Source organism: Macaca nemestrina, chromosome 2 (genome assembly GCF_043159975.1).
Source record: "Macaca nemestrina isolate mMacNem1 chromosome 2, mMacNem.hap1, whole genome shotgun sequence".
NCBI classification, from domain to species: domain Eukaryota; kingdom Metazoa; phylum Chordata; class Mammalia; order Primates; family Cercopithecidae; genus Macaca; species Macaca nemestrina.
Genome location: NC_092126.1, coordinates 31,065,903 through 31,092,311, shown reverse-complemented (window position 1 = coordinate 31,092,311; position 26,409 = coordinate 31,065,903). Strand labels below are relative to the sequence as shown.

Below are 26,409 nucleotides of genomic sequence, written 5' to 3'. Positions count from 1 at the left end.
AAAAGCAAATGATAACCTAACGATTGACCAAAAACAGTGACCTATTAGAGAAACATGGGATGGAGATCAAGCTGACAATAGCCCATCAAGTTTATCAGGAGCCCTTGTTACATACAGCTCCTAAATATTCGGTATAACTAATCCATGTTTACTTTTTACAGTTCATCTATCTCTTTGCTTTATAGAGAAGCCATTTGATATAGAAAGCTGTGTATTTTTAAGAGGAACTAGAGGAAGAAGTCTGACATTTATGGGGTCTGGGTGCCAGACCCCATAAATGTCAGTTTTTTTTTTTTTTTTTTTTCCTGTACCTTCATTGTGTCATTTGACTTTCACAGCAACCTTGTAGAATAAATTATTATCCTATGTAATGGAAGAGGAAATCGAGGCCAAGAGAGGACAAATGAGTAGCCTAAGGTCATCAGCTCCTAGCAGGCGGAGCCAGACGTGGACCCAGGTCTGTCAGGTGTTAATGACAGTGCTCTCTGTTGGCCCACATTTGCTGAAATTCAGAAAGGCTTCCTAGCAGGAGAGGTTTGAAGAGCAGGCACAGCAGCCCCTCTGCACTGAGTGCTTGGAAGGCCAGGGCTGTGTTCTGCTTGGTGACCCCAGAGCCCAGGACCGTCTGGCACGTGGCAGTCTTTTCAGTAAATATTTACTGAATGAAAGTCACAAGTTAAGGTGGAAAACTATTTCAGAAAGTGATAGATTATCAGCAGTATGAAATTTATCATCTTTACAACATTACTGATTTACTGAAAAATATGGGACATTTATTAATGCAGGCTCTACTCAAGTGGCTCTCCGTCAGTTCAAAGATCTGTGTTTAGAATTGGACAATACGTGAAAAACTGACACTAAATAAGATTCAAAGTATGCCAGTAAGTGTTCTAATGACTAAAGAGACAAATGCTGCCTTTGGAGAAAAGTAAACTGATTACAAGCCTAAAAGTGTATTTTAAAAAGTAATGTGATACAAATTTTGATTCATGTATTCTCTTACTTCTTTTCTCTCAAAGTTTAAAATATTTGAAAGTTACCATTATGGAGATTCAAAAGCAGTATTTATCTTTTAATAAATGTAAAGGACAGCACAAACAACTTTCAATAGATGGATAATTAAAGTAAATACAATAATTTATAAAGTAAACATACTATGCCAGTTCTTGGCCAGATAAATGAAGCTATTAGCTGTGTGCTTTGTAAGGATTTTGATGGACAAGCAAGCTGAACATTGGTATTTCATTAGTAACCATATAACCATGGATTTGTCAAGCCCGGGATCTGATGGAAATTCTGCTAGGCTGAAGAAACCAAGTTTTAGTCAAATGAAGATTTTTTGCTAAAAGTAAAAAGGTCATGGAGTGTCTCCATTCTGCACAACTGTATTGGAATTGATTAAATAACTCAGTTCCTCCTTCCCCAGTAGATAAGGGCATCAACACAAGAACCAGATACATTTAAAAGCAAAATACATCTTTTTCTTTTAATTTGGTCAGGGTATATTTAGAACCAACAGAAACCAACCAGTTCTGTCATGGTGAAGGAAAAAGTGCTTTTTTTCCCCCCAGAGAAAGCACCCTTCCGTGTAAGTGCCTTTAGTGCTAATTGACTTTTCCTTAGAAATTCATTTCACAATCTTAGTAAAGATACACCAAGTATTTTGCAGTTTCATACAACTTTTGTTGAGATTGACCATTTCCTTTTCTTAAGGGAAATGGAATCCCTCTTGAGTTTTATGAAGCCGTGGCTGCGGTCTGGGTAGTCTTTCAGCAGACGGCGGCATCAGTTGTCAAAAGGAACTTGACATTTATGATGTCTGTACCACAGGTTGAAAGAAACTACCATCTTTTCTTTGGCTGTATCTGTACTGCAGTTCTATAAATGGTATAATTTTGTGGCCTTCAGGAACTACAAATTATTTTTAAGTGGTTATCCTGACTGAGCAAGCTGATTTGTATCAACTCGGTAGCTGAAAGCGAAATGTAATTTGCATTTATTAAGCCTTTAAACTTTCAAGCAAAATATGCTTTTCATAACACGGAGGGAAGAAAAGGTATTCATCATGTTCATAAATTAACCTGGTTGTAATATTAGTTTTTAATTCCTTTTCAAGTTATGTTTGTGTCCTAGCATACATTATAGCTTCTTAGATAATATCAGACATATGAGGTCATTTAAATAGTATTTGATGATTTATTTGGTCAATTATTAAAGAGATCAAATTGGAGCTGTTTTTGTTTTCTCTCTCTGACTTTTTTGAGGACAGTTGCTTTCTCTTTATGGCATTTGGGGTAATTTGAGATGAGTGAACACTGGGATTTTTAGCAATTTGTTCATTTGTAATTTTTAAAGGTGTAAGACCCACAAAATGTTATTCTTCAAAAAAAATTTATATTGGCCTCACTTACATATATGAATGATAGTCCCTCTTTCCAGATATTCATTTCTGAGTTCAATGAATATTTGGCAAGTGCTTTCTTTGGGCAAAGCACCACACTAGAAAAATCAGGGTGAATTTGGAATTAAAATATGACAAGTCCCTGCCCTTACAAAGCTTATCATCTAGACCTGCACTGTCAGATACACTAGCTACTAGCCCCCCTTCTGATTATGGAGCCCTGAAAAATGTGCTTAGTCCAAATTGAGCTGTGCTGTAAATGTAAACTATGCTGGGTTTCAAAGACTTGAAAAGAATCCAAGTATCTCAATAACTTTTATATTGATTACATGTGGAAATGATAGTATTTTGGATATTTTGAGTTAAATAAAATAAACTATTGAAGTTTATTTTACCTGTTTCTTTTTAGATTTGTTAATGTGACTAGTAGAAAATTTTCAATTACATATGTGGCTCTCATACATTTTTGGACACCATTGATGTACATATTGTCTCTGCTTCCTCCCAAAACTGTCACTAAGGGAAAGTATTCATCTACCTGAAGATAATTCAGTGTCTAACCCATAAATACAAATGTTTATGACCACAACAAACAATAGTAATAGAAGCATAATGTTTTTTTGTTAGCCCTTTAATTGGCCCATTATTATGTAAATACATAGCTGGATAGCATAGTTTTTTTTTCACTGTATGATAAAAAATAGTAGTAATGCTGAAACCAAGGTTCATAGGTGCTCAGACAGGATAGGAATAATAAGAAAGGAAAGAGTCGGGAAAGGATGGCTATTGTGTAATAGTGATTGCCTGAAGCATGTAAAGATGTCAAGGAAGCCTATCTGGGACTGTCACTCGACTGCGAATGATATAGGCAGAGGAGATAACTCTGATCAAATCCTCACGAAATGCATTATAGGAGAGAATGATGATGATGATGATAGCAGTAATAATGTCAACCACATTAATTACACTTGACATTTATTGAAAGCATCAAAATCTTTAGTGGGAATTTGTATGTTATCTTGTTTAATAACAACAACCCTAGGAAACAGTACTATTATTGTAGTCCCTGTTTCAGGGTTAGCTACACAGGAAGGGCTGGTGCAGAAGACAGACCAGAGCCCGACACCCAGTCTTTTTCACTTAGATGCTCTATAAAGGACTGCCTGAGTTCATGCATTTTAACTCCCTTCTGCATTGGTGGTCAGAGGCCCCGCGGAAGCATTAGAGGCATCAGCCAACCAACTTTCCTTTTATGAGAGAGCAAAGTGTTTGTAAGCTTGCAATGAGCTCTTAAAAGGCAGCTTTGTGTAGTTTTTACTATTTAGATCCAAGAGATTAACTTGGAAGTTAATTTCGGTGAACTCCTTTTTGCCTGTCCAGTAATTCCAGTAAATAAGACTCGAGGACTTGCATTGTAAAATTCTTAGTTAGGTCAGCCTCTACAGTGCTTTCACATTTATTATCTCCTTTGTGCCTTATCAAACCCTGTAAAGTAATTAAGAACAAGTAGTTATTTTCTTCATTTTATAAAGTAGCAGCTGAGATTTTGAGAGGTTTATTGACTTCCCAAGGCTGCACAGTTTGAGCATTGAGTCACTTTGGGTCCAACGGGAAAAAGAATATTTAAAATAGAGATAATTTAATCTAAGGAGTTATTACAGGTAGTGGAAGAACCAGGAGGCCAAATGAGATTGAGATTGGTGACGCTACCCAGAGGTTGTCAACAGCAGATAACTATCCCCACCCACAGGATAGAGAGACAGGGAGCAGGTGGTGGGGCTTTGGGAACTCAGAGGGGATGCAGCCTCAAGAGACACTCACCTTGCCCTGCAGAGAGAGGAGGAGGGAACCGCCCATACCCTAGCTTTGCCCTTTTTTCTACCCAGCCTTCAGTCTGCTGCCAGAGCCTCATGTGCATAACCCAGTGGGCATCCAGCTGAGTTGGGATCTGAAGAAGTCTTCCCTGAGGGCTATCCCTGTGGCTACCGAACAGAGCAGGGGAGGAGGAGGAGGAACTGACCTGCCTGGGCACTATTTAACCTCTGAAATGGGATGGTAGGTCCTGCTTCACAGAGTTGAGGATTCATAATAGTAGCTCAGTAAAGGTTAGCTCACCTCCCCTTTCCCTGGGCACAACTGCACTTACGGCAGACAGTAGTTACCATGTGGCTTGAAAAGCTGAGGTATGTGGTGGTAAGGATTATTAGGATTCTGATCACCTCTCTGAGTGCTGAGCTACTATGGATTTTTCTGAATCATGGGTTTTATTCTCCATACTTTATTCTCTTCATTCTTTGTGAAATGTTCTTTTTAATTCTTAAAGAAAAAGTAATTCATAAAGAAAATCCATTATATCTTCTAACTCAAGGAACCTTCCAATTTTATCTGGAAGTATGGGATAGTGGGCCACAAGACATGACTGCCCCTGGAGAATGGATACAGGCCATGGATAGGGTTGGTTTTCCCATATTCCTAGTTGTATCTTATTTTTTAAAGTGTGTGTTTTCCAGTTTTAGTCTTATTAAATTAAAAGCTGTTCTACAGTAATGTTTTCAAAAGCACAACTAAATTACTTTAAAAATAAATTTATAATTGGAATAAAACATGGTTTAGCTAAAACTCCAGCTCTTTCCAGAGGACAAAATGTGATTTCTGTGTTGCCATTATAATTTTCAGTAAACCCAAGTGAATGTTACCATCATATTTAGATTGAGGGAGGAGGGGAGATTATTCAAATTAGATTAAAAGATAATCTAATTTTTAGATGCATTTCTTAAGTGCCATGAGCCACAGACTCAACTCAGCAGCCCTGCAAAGAATTTCTGAACTTGAAGAGTTGAATTTTCAGATGACTGAGGGATATTAGAGAATCCAAGATTGTCAGTGGTGACATATGTGGTAGTAGTGATGTCATATGTATGTAATACATTAATGTTTTGACTTAAAATGAGAGATACAATACACATGCATATGAATAGGGCAGAGGGATTGGGTGGCGATTGGGGTGGGGTGCTGATGGCCCTGATTCAATCACTAGAAAAACTGACCAGTGATCTCTTAAGGTCACCTGGAACAGCCCAACCATCAGCGCCTTCACCCTTCCTGGCACCTCACCTCCTTTCTTCAGCTCTGAAGACTCACGTTTAGCTTCTAACATCCCCCTTCTACCACTGTGTTCCCTTTGTGAAGGGAACCACTACCCGCCCTCCACAGTGCTCACCACACCTCTGTTATCACATCCAGCAAATAACCCCCATTTGCATCTCTTCCCAATTTGTGGGCTACACAGGCATCCTGGTGAGATAGGTGAGAAGACCAGAGTGTGGGAGAGGCGAGAGCTGAGACTGGAGAATCTGAATTAGAATGTCCAAAGGTGTGTGGTGAGCACAGGCCAGTGCCTGCAGGGCTCCCCTTCCTGGGAGCCAAGCAAGAGCAGGACCCTGCACAGCTAAGCAGGTGGCCACATTGTCCTCCCCACAAGATCCATGCCCATCAGAAGGAAACTCCAGCCAAGGGCTGGGCAAGGACTCAGTTCTAGCCAGGCAGGCTAAGGATTGGATTAAGGATCCATGCCCATGAAGAGGCAGTGGGTAGGGAGAACTGTAGCCAGCCTCAGGAAACAAACACAAAGTAGTCATAAGGATTCAGCCACCATGCCCAGTGATACACATGGCTGTTCATCTCCTGTGTTCAAGGCAGCAAGACTAAGCCAGACTTCACAAGCAGGTAGAAGTAGGTTCCTAGCCTGGGTAGCGTGGACTGCCAGACTGGACACAGTGAAGCCTACAGGTAGAAAGGTGAGGAGACCTTTGGTGAAGCCTACCAGTTGAAAGTGTCCAGACAGACTAGAACTGGGAACCTGCCTGATTGCCAGTCGGAATGAGAATACCCCTGTAGCTGAGATTCTACTTTGATTGTACTTGCATTTCCAGTGCCTGGGACTTAGAACTTAACACTTTATTAATAAGGCCACTTTCAGGTATAATGATCATACGTTTCAGTTTGCCCAGGACAGTCCCTGTTGATGTGGTATGTTAGTTGATACCCACTTTCACTCTTTTTAACTGTCCCACTTTAGATGTCATTCTACCTTGGGGAATATAGTTCACCAGTTGCTGGTGGTTCCAGCCATTCCTGTGGTTTGCAGGTGCTGGGGACCTCATATGTTCCCTCCTGTCAGAACCTTCTGTTGGGACACCATTTCATTCCCAGTGCTCTCTCTCCAAAGGTCTCTTCTCTAAGTAACTTAAACTTTAGTGAGTCAGTATAGAGTTGCATAATGGACTGAAGGGTCAGCTTCAAATCTCTAGAATTACAGCCTTGTTAGAATTGGTAATTGGTATGGCAGCCTGACTCTTGGAATAAGGATAGCATCCTGCTTATTAATAAGGGGATTTGGTAATTAATTTGCAGGTAGAATTTGTCCATGTTTTTAACTTCTGGATAACTTTAATGAAATAAAATACAGTATAATTAGATGTGGCATTTTAAACTTGCATTATAATACTTTTATGTAAAATCTAAGCATGCCTTATAAATGCCTATATTTTATCCTCACACCAGCATCCATATTAATGCAAGGCCCTTCCAGTTCCAACTCTTAAAACTACTACGCAGTGTGTACTTTGTAGGATTGCCTGAGCTTCTTGGTTTTATAGTCTTTACAAAATGGTATAGAGACCCTCTTAATCATATGTTCTGTGCCATATTATTTAAAACATGAGCTAGGTTCAGGAAGCTGTATTTAGAATGAATTTGATGCCTGTGTGAAATTAATTGTACATTTACCACTGGTAATTTTCTCTCAGTAGTTGGGACTTAACAGCAGTGAGGCCTGGTAATGGTGACACAAGATTCATTGAAGCAGTTAAATTGCTTTAGTCACTGGCAGCATATGCCATTTAAAATACATTAATGATGAGATTTTGCTGGTTTTTAAAACTGCTTTTTATTTTAGTTTGATGAGCTAATTAATTTGGAAGGGACTTGTGGTTTTAGAAAGGTATACAGTGATTCAGGAAAATGGCAGAACTGGACCTTCTGCAGTCCAAATTGGCATTACTCTATTTTGCAAGTGCTCTAGACTAATCACTTGAGTCTTCTGGATTCAGGCCATGCAGATATTGACAGTTTTATTGATTTCTTAACCCAAGCGTGGCTTTTAATTTAAAAAAAAAAAAAAAAAAGGAGCTTACTATGGGTATGACGTAAAGTAAATAAATTTATATTGTTGCTATCTGCCAAGTAGATACAGAGACTGTGAGGCATGTCTGTGCCACTTCAGCAGATGTTTGTGTTAGGAAATCTTTCATTTGCATATAACACCCCTAAGTAGAAAAGCAGTGGATTTGAGATTTGCTACAATTTTTAAATTACTCATTAATTTTGCAAAGTGGATTTACAGCAATGTGTATTATAACATTTTGAGATAATTGTAATTATTTTAAAGCTGTTTTAAAAATACGTAGATTTCTACCTGGTGTTTGAAATGGTGATCCTACAAGTGGTACTCTTTGAGTTCATTCATTCATTCATTTATTCATTCATGGGATCAAGAGACTTGATATTTAGCTTCTAATATCCCTCTTCCACCACGGTGTTCCCTTTGTGAAGGGAACCACTACCCGCCCTCCACAGTGCTCACCACACCTCTGTTATCACATCCAGCAAATAACCCCCATTTGCATCTCTTCCCAATTTGTGGGCTACACAGGCATCCTGGTGAGATAGGTGAGAAGGCCAGAGTGTGGGAGAGGCGAGAGCTGAGACTGGAGAATCTGAATTAGAATGTCCAAAGGTGTGTGGTGAGCACAGGCCAGTGCCTGCAGGGCTCCCCTTCCTGGGAGCCAAGCAAGAGCAGGACCCTGCACAGCTAAGCAGGTGGCCACATTGTCCTCCCCACAAGATCCATGCCCATCAGAAGGAAACTCCAGCCAAGGGCTGGGCAAGGACTCAGTTCTTGGGAACTTGATCCCCTCCATGAATTGTTCCAGCCAGAGGCTATTTAAACATCATATGTCCTTTAGTGTAGTTTATTTAGGGTGTTAAGGCAGAAGCAAAATAAATGCCTACATGTATAAGCTGATGATTCTTAGTGTGGTAAAACAAAAGAGATTTCTTCCATTTGTTGACCTTTTAAAATAGGTGGTGAGTTGTATTTGCACACAAAGGGGAAATGCAGATGATTATCAGTTTTGTACATATTTGTATTTGTTCTGTCTGCAGCCCAGGAACATGCACTCTCAGGCCGCAGAGGCCTTCTCTAAGGAGGTGCTGACTCCCCTCACAACAGAGGCATGCTAGCTGTGCTTTGCAGTCTTGCCCAGAACTCACATGCAGCCTCCTTCTTCCTGATCCTTCCCTCAGGCTCCTGAGCTGCTTCCGACATTGCAGTCTCTTTACTACCTCAAATCCATGTAATTGTTGTTCTCTCTGATTGGCTTTCTCTTCTCCGCATAATATATTAAAATCTAATATTTGAAGTTGTGTATTTTAAACCATTTTGATTTTAGTATTTTAGCTGTAGACTTTGGATTGCATTACTAAAATTGGGCTTTTTTCCATCAACAAGTATAATTCTGCCCTTTTTTATGATGTGTTAGACAACTCTGTGTGTAGTGTGGCCTTAGGCTCAGTGGAGAATTCAGTAAGCCAAAAATAATTTTTTTTACGTGAATTCTGCTTCTTAAAAGTGTATGCTCTGGTTGGGAAGGTTTACAGATTTTACAAACACGTGTTGTCTCTATGGTACTGACTTTAAGCACAAAAGGATTCAAGAGAAGAGAAGTTAGCCACACTCAAGTAAAGTAAACCCTTTCACCGGAGGCCTAGGGTTTCAGCAAGACCTCTAGGATGGGGACACATTTGGAGATGAAAGGATAGGACAGAGAATAATATGGGCAGGGAAATCAGCACTGGCCCCAGAAGTGGCTGAGGAACGTAGATATCCTACTCTGGGAAGCTGCGATCTAACCTGGAACATGAAGGTGAGCACAGCTGCTGAGCTGTTCTGAGGCATAGGAAGAAACAAAACACTGAGTCCCAGGCTTAGCACATGGAGAGCACACAAGAACAGACAGAAGTAGCCATTGTTACAGGAATAGTTACAGTGAGAGGAGTGGGCTGAGACTCAGGGTGTGAGGAGACTTAGGCCTTCCAGTGGGCGAGACTGACACCACGTCCTGCTCTGGACTCAGAGCCTTCCGGGTAGACCACTCTCTTCCCTCCCAGCCTGCAGCTGGACACCTGTAGGCAAGTTACCTTATCTCTCTAGAACTGAAGATCTTAACAATACTCGTGTTACAGGATTGTTGAATACATAGTAACTGTGTAATTAATATATTTGAGTTATATACGATTCCAAATTCCTAGGCCAGAAGATTCAGACAGTGGGACCATAAGGGAACTGGGCCAGTGACGTAAGGAAACTGGTCAGGGAGCCAGGATGAATTTGGTTTTACAGGAATTTGAGGAAAGAGCTGAAAAAGAGATATGGTAGAGGCCCAATTTATAAACCAGAACACAGAGGATGCTGTTACAGAAAAAAAAAAAGTTTTGTTACCAGATTCATCTCCATGTGGTCCTTTGGTAGGTAGTGAACATTTTGTTACGGAAATAGTCATTTGAACATTGACTGGTATTGCTATAAAATTGTAATTATTTGATTTTTAAATAAATATTATAGATAAAAACAGCCAGTTGGAAAATCTTAAAATTTAATCATTTACCTATCTGTTCATATACTATCAACTTTGTCTTTGTACTATTTTACATCCAAAAGACCTCTTGTACTGAGATTTTTCGAAAAATTCTTTTGAAGATGCTTGGTATAAAAGTTATATGATCTGTCACCCCTCAATTGAAAAACAACAAAATGACTTATGTTTCTTTTAAAAACACATGTTCCTTACATAAACAGTCATTTTGATTAAGTTAAAGAATTAGCTTATTTTGTCTTTCTGTTAGTTCCAAGGCCATCATTGGCTTTATTAAGATGACCAGTTCATTGAAAAGAATTTCCATTCTGACTGTCAAAATTGGTCTGGCCAGAGGCTATAGAAGATAAGGCCCATTCCCTTTGAAAGTTTACCTTCTACTTGAAGAGATAAGACTAATCCACATAAAACAATTAGATAACTGAATAAGACTGTAATTAATTATGCTAAATTACAGGGTAGACACTATAAATACTGTAAGAGTTTAGAGTAGACAGAACACTGAGGGCTGAACTAGTGTGACTCATGAATGGTTTGGAACTTATGAGTGTTTTGTAGAAAGCTGAGTTTCTTTTTTATGTAATTCATTATTTAGTTTATTTTCTTATTTTTCTGATCTAATTGTCCCCCTCCACACACACATTAATTTCTTTTTTTTTTTTTTTTTTGAGACAGAGTCTCACTCTGTTGCCCAGGCTGGAGTGCAGTGATGCAGTGGCACAATCTCAGCTCACTGCAACCTCCACCTCCCGGGTTCAAGCGATTCCCCTGCCTCAGCCTCCCAAGTAGCTGGGATTACAGGTGCCTGCCACCAGGCCTGGCTAATTTTTTGTATTTTTAGTAGAGATGGGGTTTCACCATATTAGCCAGGATGGTCTCGATATCCTGACTTCATGATCCACCCGCCTCAGCTTCCCAAAGTGCTGGGATTACAAGCATGAGCCACCATGTCCAGCCATACACATTAATTTCATATGCAGACAAACCATTCAATTAAAAAAAGACCCCAGGAAGAAGTTATTTTCCTACAAGACAAGATAGGAAATAATAAACAAAGTGATCACATAATAAATTGTCAGTGGGGCACTTCTCCTTAAAAATTTAATTTTAAAATAATTATGGAATTATTACAGTTTCTGACTAGAAGAAATTGTACTATTCTAGTACAACTAGAAGAAATTGTACTATTTGTTTGCTGTGGTGGATGTGATGTGTCCCAGGACAATGGCTTTGCCCCTGCTTGCTGATGGATCTCTAAGAAGCTTTCCTTCTAACTCCTGCATCAATCCCTGGATTGCATTTTCCCTCAACCCCAAGCAGTGCCAGAGTTAAGGATTAAAAAATAGGAAAATAATTTTTTTCTTCAAAGTTATCCTGAAATAGTGAAGAACCAGCACAGTGTAGGGGAAAGAAAATTGATTGAGAAGGTACTCTTAAAAAAAAAAAAGAAGTTACTCTTAGAATTGATCACATTTTTCACATTATGTGATTCAGCTTGCGTATCTTTTAACATTCAATGCAATTTACTAGACAGTTATTACCAATTAAAGTTATATAACTACATTTTTAAATAGCTGTGTAGTATAGGAAGTCAGCAGGCTCTATAACGTGCTGAATATGAAACTACCATATCCACAGTTGAGAAACAGTTTTCATGCCAAATTTTGCCACTTAGTTACCATTATAATAGATCATAAATTAAAATTTATTAGCATCATTATTTTCACTAGAATCTAAAGGATCACTAGTGTAATTTATAGGAGCTCAGTGTTTACCATTAAGTTTTTCACTACTGGAGAAAACTGATGAATTTTATTGCTGTTTGCATTGGACACAGATGTTGATTGTGGCTTTTATATATTTACTTTGAGGAAATATTTTGGTAGTAGTGAAAAGGCTTTGCCAAAAGAGTGTTGTTGTGAAAGCAGTATTGTATGTCATTATGGTCTTATGATTTCACAATTAGAGATGCCATTGTTTTAAAGGCAGATGTAACTCATTACATTGAATTATTTGGAACCTTTAACCTGACCTTTGAAAGCTTCATTTTACAGAAATTGGAAATTTGTTGTCTTTACATGTAGCTGTTTTGGGTGCTGTAGGTTTATCCACATGGCAAATAACAGGAGAGTGTGAAATAGAAGGAATCAACTGAATAATTCCAGTCATAACGTGCTTTGAGTGAGGTCATTTGATCTTTTTTTAGATAAAAATATTCTGGAGATCATGGGGATCATTGCTTCAAATTTGTACTCTTATGTGAATACACGTACAATACTTAAATTATCATTTTAATTAAATTGATGGGCTTTAAAATTAACACAAGACTTTGAGAAATGTTTTTTTCCCTATGGGTGTGGGGATGCAGCCTTCTGAAGCTTTTTGAGAGGACAGCTGTCTGTGACAGTTTCTCAGTATATCTTGGGCATCACATACGTTTGGTTGTGCATCAGTTAAACAAGACTCAGAGGGAGTGACGTTCATTCTGTTTCTTCTCTGATAGGATTATCTTTCAACAAATCCTAAGTGTTTAGAGTATTGCAGTGACACATTTTGATGGTATTTCTCTTTGTTGTTCTTTCATGAAGAAATAATTTCAGCCTGAAATGTATTTATTGAACAGGATCTAATATAAAGTGTACAAAATTCCAGGCAGTGTTTAGAGCAGTTTTCAAATATGAATTCATCTTACAATTGTAACAACCCTGTGATGTAGGTACCATAAATAACATTTGGGGAATAGGTATTATTTTGATGGCTATTTTACAGATAGAGAAAACCGAGGCACAGAAGACATGTAATGCCAGCTCACATCTTGTGGCGCATAGTATTTCTGTGGGTGATTCCTAAACTAGAAAATTGATAAATTATTGAATTATTTTGTTCTACTCTGGTATAAAGAAAACCATTTCACAGCTATCAATAAAAGTTCTTCGTGTGCTTGATTTTGCTGTTTTTTTTTAAATAAAATTGTATTACTTATATCTATAAATTATGTAGTTTTCATTTTTTCCCTGTCTCCCAGTTTGTCATTTCTCTTTTGGATAGCCTTAAAGTTTCCTTCAGAACTCTATAAAACATTTATCCTCTGCCTTTACTCTGGCATTTAAGGTTGACGTTTTTTCTTAGGAAGTGATAATCTTCCTCTTTGTCTTCTAAAGTTTATTTTAATAAGGCCATGATTCTAAACTTCTTAGAGGAAGGGAGATGAGTTTGCAGATCCCTTTCAGAATCCAATCACAGTCTTGTGGAGCCTCTGAAACTCAGCTGTGGCCTCTCAAAGACTAACATCTAAGCTTAGAGATGCCTTTGTCTTTGAAAGCAAAGGTGAATTTAGGGACTATAGTCCTTTACAAGAGAATAACCTTTCCCATGAAACTATCCATTATACGTAGTACATTTGCAGGCTGGTGGCCAAGTAAACAACTTGTAGATGTAAGTGGATCACCTGTAATCCATCTGAACTAGAATTATCTTTTATTTTTTTCAATTGATTCATTATAATTGTATATATTTGTGGGAGTACATGTGATATTTTGATACATGCATACGATGTAAAATGATCAAATCAGGGTAATTGGGACATCAGTCATGTCAAACATTTGTAATTTCTGTGTTGAGAATATTCCAAATCTCTTTTGAAATACACAATAAATTGTTAATAACTATAGTCAACCTACTGTGCTGTCAAACTCTAGAACTTATTTCTTCTGTCATTTTGTACCCACTAACCATCTTCTCTTTATTCCCCTCCTTCCTACCCTTCCCTAGCTTCTGATAACCACCATTCTACTCTCTACCTCCATGAGTTTAACTTTTTCAGCTCTCGCATATGAGTACATGTGACATTTATCTTTCTGTGCCTGATTTATTTCATGATGTCCTCCAGTTCCATCCATGTTGTTGCAAATGACAGTATTTTGTTCTTTTTATGCGTGAATAATATTCCATTATGTATACTTACACATTTTTAAAATCTCTTCATCCATTAATGGACTCTTAGATTGATTCCATATTTTGGCTATTGTGAATAGCTCTGTGATAAACATAGGTGTGCGGGTATTTCTTCAATGTACTGATTTCCTTTCTTTTGGATATATACACAGCAGAGGGATTACTGGATTATATGGTAGTTTTATTTTTAGCTTTTTTGAGAAACCTTCATACTGTTTTCCATAATGGCTGTACTAATTTGCATTTCCACTAACAATATACCTTTCTTCACGTCTATACCAGCTTCTGTTTTTTGTTTTTTGTTTTTGTCTTTTTAATAATAGCCATTTTAACTAGGATGCAATGGTATCCTCATTGTGGTTTTGATAAGCATTTCCCTGATGATTAATGGTGCTGAGCATTTTTTCATATACTTGCTGGCCATTTGCATATATTTTTTTGAAAATGTCTATTTAGATAATTTGCCCATTTTTTAATTGCTTTTCTTTGCTGTTGTAATTAATGCTTCATTGGACGAATAGTTTGCACATATTTTCTCCCATTCTGTAAGCTCTCTCTTTTCACTCTGTTCATTGTTTCTTTTGCTGTTTTTACAAATGTAATCCCATTTACTTATTTTTGTTTTTGTGACTTGTGCTTTTGAAATCTTATGATAAAAAAAAAAAAATCTTGCCCAGATGAATGTCTTGAAGTATGAATTGTTTCCCCAGTGTTTTCTTCTAGTAGTTTCATAGTTTCAGGTCTTACATTTAAGTCTTCAATCCATTTTGATTTGATTTTTGTATATGGTGAGAGATAGGGAACTAGTTTTATTCTTTGCATATAGATATCTGGTTTTCCCAGCACTTTTTATCAAAGAGACTGTCCTTTCCTTAATGTATGTTATTGGCGCCTTTATTGAAAATGAGTTGGCTGTAAATACATTGATTTATTTCTGGTTCTGTTCCATTGGTCTATGTGTCTGTTTTGATGTCAGTACCGTGCTGTTTTGGTTACTATAGCTTTGTAGTATATTTTGAAGTCAGGTAGTGTGATGATGCCTCCAGCATTGTTCTTTTTGCTTAGTATTGCTTTGGCTATTTGGGGTCTTTTGGGGTTCCATATGAATTTTAGGAATTTTTTTTTACTTCTGTGCAGAATGTCATTGATAAGAATTGCATTAAATCTGTAGATCATTTTGGGTAGTATGGACATCTTAACAATATTAATTCTTCTAATGCATGAACGCAGGATGGCTTTCCATTGTTTTGGTGTATCTTTTTCAGGTTCATTAGTGCTCTATCATTTTCATTGTGGACATATTTCACTTCTTTGGTTACATTTATTCCTAGTTATTTTCATAGCTATCATAAATATGATTGCTTTCTTGATTTCACTGTTGGCATGTAGTAATGATACTAATTTTGATTTCACTGTTGACATATAGTAATGATACTAATTAGTAATGATAGTAATTTTGTATCTTGCAACTTTACTGAATTTGTTTATCAGTTCTAAGAGTTTGTTGATGGGATCTTTAGACTTTTCAAAATATGAGATCATGTCATATACAAACAAGGACAGTTTGACTTCCCTTTCTCTCTTTCTGTTGCCTAATTACTCTGGCTAGGACTACAAATACTATGTTGAATAAAAGTGGTAAAAAAATGGACATCCTTGTCTTATTCCAGATCTTAGAGGAAAGACTTTCAATTTTTCTCCATCATCTGAACTAGAATTCTTATTGATGTTTTTCTATATGTGATTTTCTTTTTTCTTTGGCTGCCTCAAAGCTTTTCTCTTTAATTGGTTTTCAGCAGTGTAACTGTGATATATCCAGATGTGTGTGTGTGTGTGTGTGTGTGTGTGTGTGTGTGTTTGATCCTGCTTGAGCTTCTTACTCTTGAGCTGCTTAATTTGGAAAATTCTAGGACATTATCTCTTCATATATTTTGTTGCCCTATTTTTCCTTTTTTTCCTACAGGGACTTTTTTTTTTCACATATGTTAGACAGCAGCTCTTAGATGCTCTGGTTTTTTTTTTAAATATGTATATATTCTTTTGTTTCCTTGTATTTTCATTTGGATAATTTCTATTGACCTATCTGCAAGTTTGCAGATTCTTTTCTTGACTGTATTTAGTCTGCTTATTACCCTATCAAGGAATTCATCATCTCTGATGTGGGGTTTTTTTAAACCGTATTTCCTTTGGACCATATTTTGTAATTCCCATCTTTCTGTGGAAATATAACCATCTGATCATGCACATTGTCCACTTTTTCCACTAGATCTTTTAACATATTAATCATAGTTGTTCTAATCTTCCCATTTAATAGTTTCAGCATCTTCTGAGTCACTTCTACAGTCTGGCTCTATTGATTGCTTTATCTCTTGACAATGTTTTTTGTTTTTGTTTTTGTTTCATTTTGTTTCTCTTTTTACTTTTTTGGTATGACCTGCAATTTTTATTGGATACGATAATCATGGTTAAGAGAGACTGAAGTAAATAATGTGCTCAGAAATGGGCATGTCTCTTCTTCCAGGTCATTAGTGTAGGGAAGATTGAGTCAGTAATTGAACCAGGTTTGGAATTTGTGTTGCCATTATTGCCTTCATTGTACCACTGCCTTCAAATTTCTCCACTGGTGGGTCACTGTCACCTTGTGTTTAGTGTGTTAAGGAGGCAGGTAGTGTACTAGAGGGTTTACTCAGAGTTCCTGCTCTGCCCTCAGCTTTCAACTGTGAATGCCTGTGTCAGAAAGGGATCTCTTCCCATGTTCTTGTCCCTCCTATAATGGTAGACTGCTTGCATTTTGGTACTAGGCTTCTGGGGGGGTCAGGGAGAATTTTTGGTCCTGCTGGTCCAGTTTCAGTCTTAGGCAGCCCTGTGCACCTGGGCCTCAGGATTGGGCCTTCTCACCTGTCCTAACCTGCCCTGCCCCCTGTGGAAGCCAAACTCTGCCTGTATTTGTTTTGAATTGGGGCAGGTGATAGTTTTCTTCCACTCTCCTGGTCATAGCAGAGCTGTGCTTTTGTTGGTGCAGGCTCCTGATTACAAGAGGTTCTGCTACCCTCTGGGGCAATGGATCTTTGTCTGGTTCCAGAAGTGGATGGATTCTGCTTCTACCCTTTTCCCAGTGTTCCTGCTCAACCCCTAGTTTTTCTCAGGTTTACCCATGGAGAAGATTTACAAATGAGTGCACTCTTCCTGTGTCTGGCACTCCCAGTTACCCTAGATGGATATACTAGGCCACACTTGGCTTTTAGGAATTCCTTAAAATTTTATCTGAGTTCCTCTTACCTGCCTCCATGGTGGCCACATCTTCTTCCCATGCTCCACCAAACCCAAAACAGTTGCTTGTGTCCTATTTCTCCTTGGAGGGGCGTGTCACTCGTTGAATTCAGTTCCCTTGGTTCCTGTGTGACCGTGGCTCTCTGGTAGATATAAGAACAGTTATGATTTTATAGATTATTGGGCTTTTTCTTGTTAGGGTAGAAATGATACTCTGTTTTGGCTTTCTGTATTGTAAACCACCATCTGAACCTTCCTTGCCCCCGCTTCATGACTTTTTAAGTCACCCATAGGCTCTTAAGCCATTAGCAGATCTGAGCCCTCATAGACTCTGCCAAACTGGGGCAGGGGTGAGCTTTTGGAAAACAGAATACAGTAGAGGACATGACAGAAGAGGAGGGCCCACGGAGGAGAGGCATCCACAGGCCAAGGAGTTTCTGTTACTTGAAATAAAGGGCCCTTCCACGTGAGCAAGAAGCAGCATTTAACTGTACCTAGCTTTCCTTTATGTTATTTTATTCTTTTCAATTCATTTTATTTTATAAAATGACCTTCAGAGTGACTGTCTTGCTCCAAATTCCCCCTTTTCTTATTTTTTCTCATCCTGGAGAGCACATCAAAGTTTTAAAGATGTGTGAAAAACCTTGCAAGATAACCCTTATGTGCCTGGCATGACTTATTCTTTCAATTCAGAGTTATTGTTATTGAGCTGAAGAAAGGTCAGGCCTTGCTGTGCTCGTTTAATGGACCTCAAGTTCTTTCTTGGGGTTTTTTGTTTTGTTTTGTATTGTTTTGTAAAAGAGAAATTTTTTTAACCCCCAGTTTCTCAACCATCTAATTCTGGATCCCCCTTGATAAACATGAAGATCCCCTACCTTTCTTTAATGTTACTTATATTTCAAATTAAATAACTTGATTCAAGCAAACCAGAGAGATAAACAGCCGCTTTGTTTTCATACTACACCCTCTCCCCATTCTAAGCCACCCTGTGCTCACACCCCAGCCCCACACCAGAATGACTGCTTAGACTTGGTCACTGTTTGGCCAGGGTATTGAATCTGGATATTAAAACATCATTTGCTCATGATTTTTTTGAGGAATAATCAAACAGAAAATGGGAACAGATGAGTCTTGAAAGACAGGAGTCTTTCAAGTGGAAGTCTTTCAGGTCTTTCAAATGGAATAGGAAACAAGGTAATTTTCTTCCAGCAGGGCATTAACTATCTGTGTGCCCTTAGACAAGACTGCAACTCCACAACTCGGTTTCTCGTTCCTCTTCTCCAGAGCAAGCTAAATCAATTGAATCAGTGCCAGACACTTTGTTGCCAGCAGAAGAAATGAGGTTCACTTATTCCTTATCCCATTTCAGGATGAGAATTTATGAAATTACCCATGCCCATTTATGAAATTGCCACTACTTAAGTATCCCAGATGGTAATTTTAGTGACCTCCTATTTTTAGTGACAACCTTCTGTTAAATAAAGTAGACAGTTATGTTAGAAAGATGTATGTTTTTCCATATGACTCAATGTGGCTATTTGTATTGTTAATGCTAAGTATGAGTTCTATAAACATTTTTATTTTCCCTGAATTTGCTGTGGTGCAGAATGTTTCCCTAGCCTCTTCCTAGTTCATTGCTTTACCTAAAATCATTCCTGGTATGAAATTGTTATTCTGTAAATAAGTGTTGGCTAATGTGCAAATGAACCTTTGTTTCTTTCTAGTTCTAAATTTTATGATTGTCAACAAATGCAAAATTTCAGGGTTGATATGGAGGTAGGTTCTTTGGAAGCAGTTTTCTTCCAGTCCGGACATTTTTTGTGTGTTCTTTCTCTTGAGGTTACTAAGTGCTAATAGAGTAGGAGAATTGCACCAAGTTTCCAACTTTTGTTGTGTTCATCATTCAGAAGCTTTGGGTGATGAGTGCTCCTTCACAATATAACAGCCAACTCTGAGAAATCATTTATACTATTTTTAAAAAGTATTTTGAGGCACAACTGTCTCAGCAGAAACCTGCATTTTTTCCTCTGGTTTTAGATGGTTAATGCATGTGAGTATTATGTATTTAATGTTCTTCCAGTTAGAAAGCTATATGTATAGCACATGTAGTTTGAATAATTTCCATTATTTAGTTTAAACTAACTTGCATTACAAGGCAGCATAGACAATAGATCCCAGCTCTCTGCTTCTGACCAGCTACTCAGCTTATGCAAGTATTTGATCACTGCCAGGCTGAACAATGAAAACCAAGTTGAAATGAGTAAAAGTGGGATAAGGATTCTAGGAATTAGGCAATTTGGGGCTCAATCTCCTGCCATCGAACTCCAGTTCTCCGTACCTCCCACACAAGTGCTTCTGTCCTCCCCTTCCTGTTCTCCTGGCTGTGTAAGACCAGTTCGCCAGCTTCACCTGTAGTCACATCCACTTGTTGCTCCGAGCCAGAGATTCTGGTCCACCCATTGATGAGTGCAAGCTCACATCTGTTTCTCTTCCTTTTTGGCCTCTAAACAAGCATACTCCTCTGTCGGTGTTTTCTGATCACTTTATCTGCTAGTGAGGAAGGAGAAACAGATTCAGGCCTTAGTGTGCTATGGAGAGGACAGACGGTTCTAGGCGACAGCAGATGGAGGGAGAGAAAGAGACAGGAAGTCTCTGCTAAGGGGTGTCCTTGATGTCATTATATCTGCCCGTGCTTGGGTGGTCACCATGTTCATGTGTCTGCAATTGATGACCAGAAGTCTCCATTCAAAGCCTGGGCTGCTTTGTGAAAAGCATGGCGATGTTTTTAAAGCCACGGTATGGTGTTTAAGCTTAAACATATACCAAACATATTTATGGTATGCACCCATACATGGGTATGTGAGCATGTGTGTATGTTATTAACTTACTTTGCTATTAGGCCTTTTCCCTCTTAATAAAAAAGAAACCTATTTATCTGAAATATATCATTTATAACAAATTAGAAAGTGTAACCAAATATTAATCAGCCTATAAAAATGAAAGAATAAAAGATTACAATGTTGAGAAATTACTATATATTTCTTAATGGATCAGTGGATAAATACCTCCATATATTTTTGTAATTGTTCTACTAATGTCGTCTTTGAGACACAATATATAAAGATTATAAAATTACCTTACTGAGTCAGTATATTGCCTTTATCAAAGGTAACTGTGCCTTTTAAAAACTAAAGACATCGGTTGGGCACGGTGGCTCATGCCTGTAATCCCAGCACTTTGGGAGGCCGAGGCATGTGGATCACAAGGTCATGAGATCAAGACCATCTGGCTAACATGGTGAAACCCTGTCTCTACTAAAAAAAAAAAAAAAACTAAAGACGTCATTCTGAAAAATAGAAAATTTATACATTTGTTTCATGTCCTTATGCATGGCTGATTACAAAACTAATTTCATGCTAACTCACTCGAACTGATATAGTACAATCTATGCTTTAGGGATTTGGAATGGCTGTAATATAATGTATCTTACAGATACAATTACCACAGTTTTTATGTATTTTGCACTTTATTGTTCTGAGGATATAGTTGTAAAGAAATATTCTACCTTGTGGCTTTTATGTTTTGTCTTGGCACTCAGATCACAAAAGCTTCTATGGTTCATTTTGAAACTTTGAGGAAAATGATACCCATATGATTTAAAGTTTAAGTTTAATTACCTTCTGCAAATTGCTTTTGGAAGTATAGGTAGTTAGAAAGTAAAAGTGGTTTTAAATTTCAGAGATAGAGTATAGCATAATAGCTTTTTAAAATATAGAGATTTTCTATCCAGAGCAGGAAAATTAGAATTGCCTTTGGATAATATTTAACAATGTTCTTTTCTTTGTCATGAAAGTGATATAATTCCAACTCACATCCCTATTTCTTATTTATGAATACAATGAATACTGAAAATTTGTCATAGATTTTATGCACATACTGAAAGGCAATATCATCTTTTGGGTTTAAAATTGTGAAAGATCTTTTGAGGTAATTTGAGCATTTTTTTTTCAAATAGTAAAGATCTCTATACAAGGAAGGACTTAAATACACACACAGATGTGGATGTCAGCCCCTTAAGATGAGAACATGTTACCTTAAGCAGGAAAGTTGAACAGTGCCTTATTGGTGATGCTAACTTCTTTAGAAATAAGTGCTGCCTGAAGTTTTAAACTTAGTCCTTTTAATAATCTGTTAATATTAAAATACAAGGTGACACTGTTCTAAGCATTGGTGTATAGTAATAGGTTTTAATAAATCCAACTCTATGATTTTAGAAGCTCCAACAACTATAACCTAGCCCTTCATCTCAGACTTACATGTCTATCTGATGTATATTGATGACTGGTCTAGTATGAGACTTTGGAGAGAGGAATTTCTGCTGGAATTCCCATTTAACAGATACTTAATTAGTTGGTACTTAGCTGTTTCTTATCATTTGGTACATCTCTCATCATATGGAATGCTACCTTGAATGTAAATTCCTGGGCACCAGCCCCAGGGAGCTGGTTCCATGGGCCTAGGAATCTGCATTGTAACCAGGGGTAACCCAGATGATTCTGAGGCGGGTGGTCTGGTGACAAGCCTTTGAGAAGCATTGGTGTAGGCGGTGTACATAGAAACAGGGCCTGTTTCATGGTATATGACCTGTACAGTTGCACAGGTTTCACACTGACTCAGAAGAGCCCTGGGCTTCACTTAGCTCTTCTGAAATTCTTAATAATTTTTAATCAAGGAATCCTGCCTTTTCACTTTCCTCTGGGCTCTGAAAATTGTTTCTTTCTTTCTATTTTTTGAGACAGAATCTTGTACTGATGTCCAGATTGGAGTGCTGTGGCAAGATCATAGCTCATTGCAGCCTCAATCTCCTGGGCTCAAGCAATCTTCCCATCTCAGTCCCCTGAATAGCTAGGACTACAGGCACGAGCCACCATATCTGGCTAATTAATTTTTTTTTTTTTTTTTTTTTTTTTTTGAGATGGATTCTCACTCTGTTGCCCAGGCTAGAGTGCAGCGACACGATCTCGGCTCACTGCAACCTTTACCTCCCGGATTCCAGCAATTCTCCTGCCTCAGCCTCCTGAGTAGGTGGGATTACAGGCACCCACCACCATGCCTGACTAATTTTTGTATTTTTAGTAGAGACAGGGATTCACCATGTTGGCCAGGCTGGTCTCAAACTCCTGACCTCAGGTGATCTGCCCGCCTCGGCCTCCCAGAGTGCTGGGATTACAGGCATGAGCCACTACGCCCCACCAACATTTTTTTTTTTTTTTTTTTGTAGAGATGGGATCTCACTGTGTTACCCAGGTTGGTCTCAAACTCCTTGCCTCAAGCAATCCTCCTGCCTTAGCCTCCCAAAGTGCTGAGTTTATAGGTGTGAACCTCTGTGCCTGGCCTGAAATTGTTCTTCTTGATAAATATGAATTGCAATTATCCAATAATGATTTCATACCTGTTGGTATTAGGTTGTCAACTCCAAGGCCAATTCTGAGCTTTGGAGATGAATGAGTGTCATTCATCACAGGACCTAGAATAGGAAATCTTAATAGTATGATTTGTTTTCAAGGAAATTAAATTTCTATTCATAATCTTGAACATGGAAACCTATATTTATGTTATTCTAATATGCTGTCTTTTTTTCTCTCAGGATGGTACAAAACAGAAGAGGGAACGGAAAAAGACAGTCTCATTCAGCAGCATGCCAACAGAGAAGAAGATCAGCAGTGCGAGTGATTGTATTAATTCAATGGTTGAGGGTTCAGAACTCAAAAAGGTTCGCTCCAACTCTAGAATTTATCATAGGTACTTTTTACTGGATGCCGACATGCAGAGCCTAAGGTGGGAGCCATCTAAGAAGGATTCCGAGAAAGCCAAGATTGACATTAAATCCATCAAGGAAGTGAGAACAGGAAAAAACACAGACATATTCCGCAGCAATGGCATTTCTGACCAGATATCTGAAGATTGTGCATTTTCTGTCATATATGGAGAGAATTATGAGTCACTGGATTTGGTTGCCAACTCTGCAGATGTTGCAAACATCTGGGTTACAGGACTGCGGTACCTAATTTCTTATGGAAAACATACACTTGATATGTTAGAAAGTAGCCAAGATAACATGAGGACTTCTTGGGTTTCACAAATGTTTAGTGAAATTGATGTAGATAACCTTGGACATATAACTCTGTGTAATGCTGTGCAATGTATCAGAAACCTCAATCCCGGTTTAAAAACAAGCAAAATTGAGCTTAAGTTCAAAGAATTGCATAAATCAAAGGACAAAGCTGGTACCGAGGTCACAAAGGAAGAATTTATTGAGGTTTTTCATGAGCTTTGTACTAGACCTGAAATTTATTTCCTTTTAGTTCAGTTTTCAAGCAATAAAGAATTCCTTGATATCAAGGACCTTATGATGTTTCTTGAGGCAGAACAGGGTGTGGCACATATAAATGAGGAAATAAGCCTTGAAATTATTCACAAATATGAGCCATCCAAAGAGGGTCAGGAAAAGGGCTGGCTGTCCATAGATGGGTTCACTAATTACCTTATGTCACCTGACTGTTATATATTTGATCCAGAACATAAGAAGGTCTGTCAGGATATGAAGCAACCTCTGTCTCATTACTTTATAAATTCATCTCATAATACATACTTAATAGAGGATCAGTTCCGAGGTCCCTCCGACATCACAGGATATATTCGAGCTCTTAAAATGGGTTGCCGGAGTGTTGAATTAGATGTATGGGATGGGCCAGACAATGAACCTGTGATTTACACAGGCCACACCATGACCTCTCAGATAGTTTTCCGCAGTGTCATCGATATTATTAACAAGTATGCATTCTTTGCTTCAGAGTATCCTCTTATCTTGTGTTTAGAAAACCACTGTTCCATTAAACAACAGAAGGTAATGGTTCAGCACATGAAGAAACTTTTAGGAGACAAGCTCTATACAACATCACCCAATGTTGAGGAATCTTATCTACCATCCCCAGATGTCCTGAAAGGGAAAATACTAATTAAAGCAAAGAAGCTGTCCTCAAATTGCTCTGGGGTAGAAGGAGATGTTACTGATGAAGATGAAGGAGCGGAAATGTCTCAGAGGATGGGAAAAGAAAACGTGGAGCAACCCAACAATGTGCCTGTGAAGCGATTTCAGCTTTGTAAAGAACTATCTGAACTGGTCAGCATCTGCAAATCAGTTCAGTTCAAAGAATTTCAGGTGTCATTTCAGGTTCAGAAGTATTGGGAAGTCTGTTCGTTTAATGAAGTGCTTGCCAGCAAGTACGCCAATGAAAATCCAGGGGACTTTGTAAATTACAACAAGCGTTTTCTTGCTAGGGTTTTTCCCAGTCCAATGAGAATTGACTCCAGTAACATGAACCCTCAAGATTTTTGGAAATGTGGTTGCCAAATTGTAGCCATGAACTTTCAGACACCAGGACTGATGATGGACCTGAATATTGGCTGGTTTAGGCAGAACGGAAACTGTGGCTATGTCCTCCGGCCAGCCATCATGAGAGAGGAGGTCTCCTTCTTCAGTGCCAATACAAAAGACTCTGTCCCAGGGGTCTCACCTCAACTTCTTCACATTAAAATCATCAGTGGGCAGAACTTTCCCAAGCCCAAAGGATCAGGTGCCAAAGGTGACGTGGTGGATCCTTATGTCTATGTTGAAATCCATGGAATCCCTGCTGATTGTGCAGAACAAAGGACAAAAACAGTGCACCAGAATGGAGACGCTCCCATTTTTGATGAAAGCTTTGAATTTCAAATCAACCTGCCAGAATTGGCCATGGTGCGCTTTGTAGTGCTGGATGATGACTACATCGGGGATGAATTCATCGGCCAGTATACAATTCCCTTTGAATGTTTACAGACGGGCTACCGCCATGTCCCCCTGCAGTCCTTAACTGGAGAGGTCCTTGCACATGCTTCCTTATTTGTCCACGTGGCTATTACTAACCGAAGAGGAGGAGGGAAGCCTCATAAAAGGGGCCTTTCTGTGAGAAAAGGGAAGAAATCCAGGGAATATGCGTCTTTGAGAACATTGTGGATTAAAACTGTGGATGAGGTATTCAAGAATGCCCAGCCCCCTATACGGGATGCCACAGATCTGAGAGAAAACATGCAGGTGCGTGCTTGTGTTTAATTATTTACTCAATGGTCTTCCTACTTAGTACATCTCCATAGTTTATAAATATATTGGTTTTTTTAATAATAGTATATTTATGTAGTTTTTAAATTCCAATTAGTTATTAGAATGTTTACCACTAGTCTCTTTTTTATCATTTAAATTCCTAAGTGTACAATTGCTGTTGAAAATATTGATTACATATTAGGATAAGTGAGTCTCGTTGCTGTGTTACACACCTTTGTCCCAGTCTCCATTAATGACTGCTGAAAAGTTCCTCTTTTTTTCTAATAGTATACATAGGAATCTCTGGGATTTCTGAATATTCCTTACCTGGAACACAGATTGATGATCTGTCAAAATAAAAAGGATGTAAGTCAAAGTAAAATGGATGCGATCCAGTCCTTTCTTATGAAGCTGTAATGCTGAGGAGATGAGAAGCCTTTAAATGAACTGTAAATCTATGTGTATGCAAAGTGAGCCTCCTCTTGATTTGAGAGGATAGCTAATTCTGTGAGTAAAAGAGGTGCCTGTATTTATTAGAAGTTTAAGATAGTAATTACCTCTGAAATATATAATGGCTAAAAGCAATCAGTTAGGAATTACATTTTTAACTAAGGATCGCCCACACATCTAGCCATACACTAGGACCCCTGAGTGACACAGAGCTAGACAGCAAGGACCTGCCTCATGGAGACAGCAGCCCTGACCTGTCATAGTGTGTGAGAAGTGGTGTGTGTGTGATAAGTGCTCCATGTCTGTTTATTTTGTATTTCAAAAAATTATATTTTAAAATGACCAATGAGAATGATGCCAACAAATAAAATCTGACTGAGAAAATTCAACATATTTTCCCTATCTACTAATTCTGTGTATACTTCATGAATAAAAAGACCTTCCCACAATAAGGAAATTTGTTTCTTTTCTCTTAAAGT

At 38.2% G+C, this 26,409-nt stretch overlaps 1 protein-coding gene across 1 annotated transcript in view; it reads left to right on the top strand.

The window, feature by feature from the left end:
• Positions 1–26,409, top strand: part of LOC105490425 (phospholipase C like 2) — a 194,495-nt gene that overhangs the window by 89,945 nt on the left and 78,141 nt on the right. The window contains exon 2 of the mRNA XM_011756026.3: positions 22,988–25,474. Coding sequence (XP_011754328.1) covers positions 22,988–25,474 — 2,487 coding nt within the window. The remainder of the gene's footprint in view (positions 1–22,987; positions 25,475–26,409) is intronic.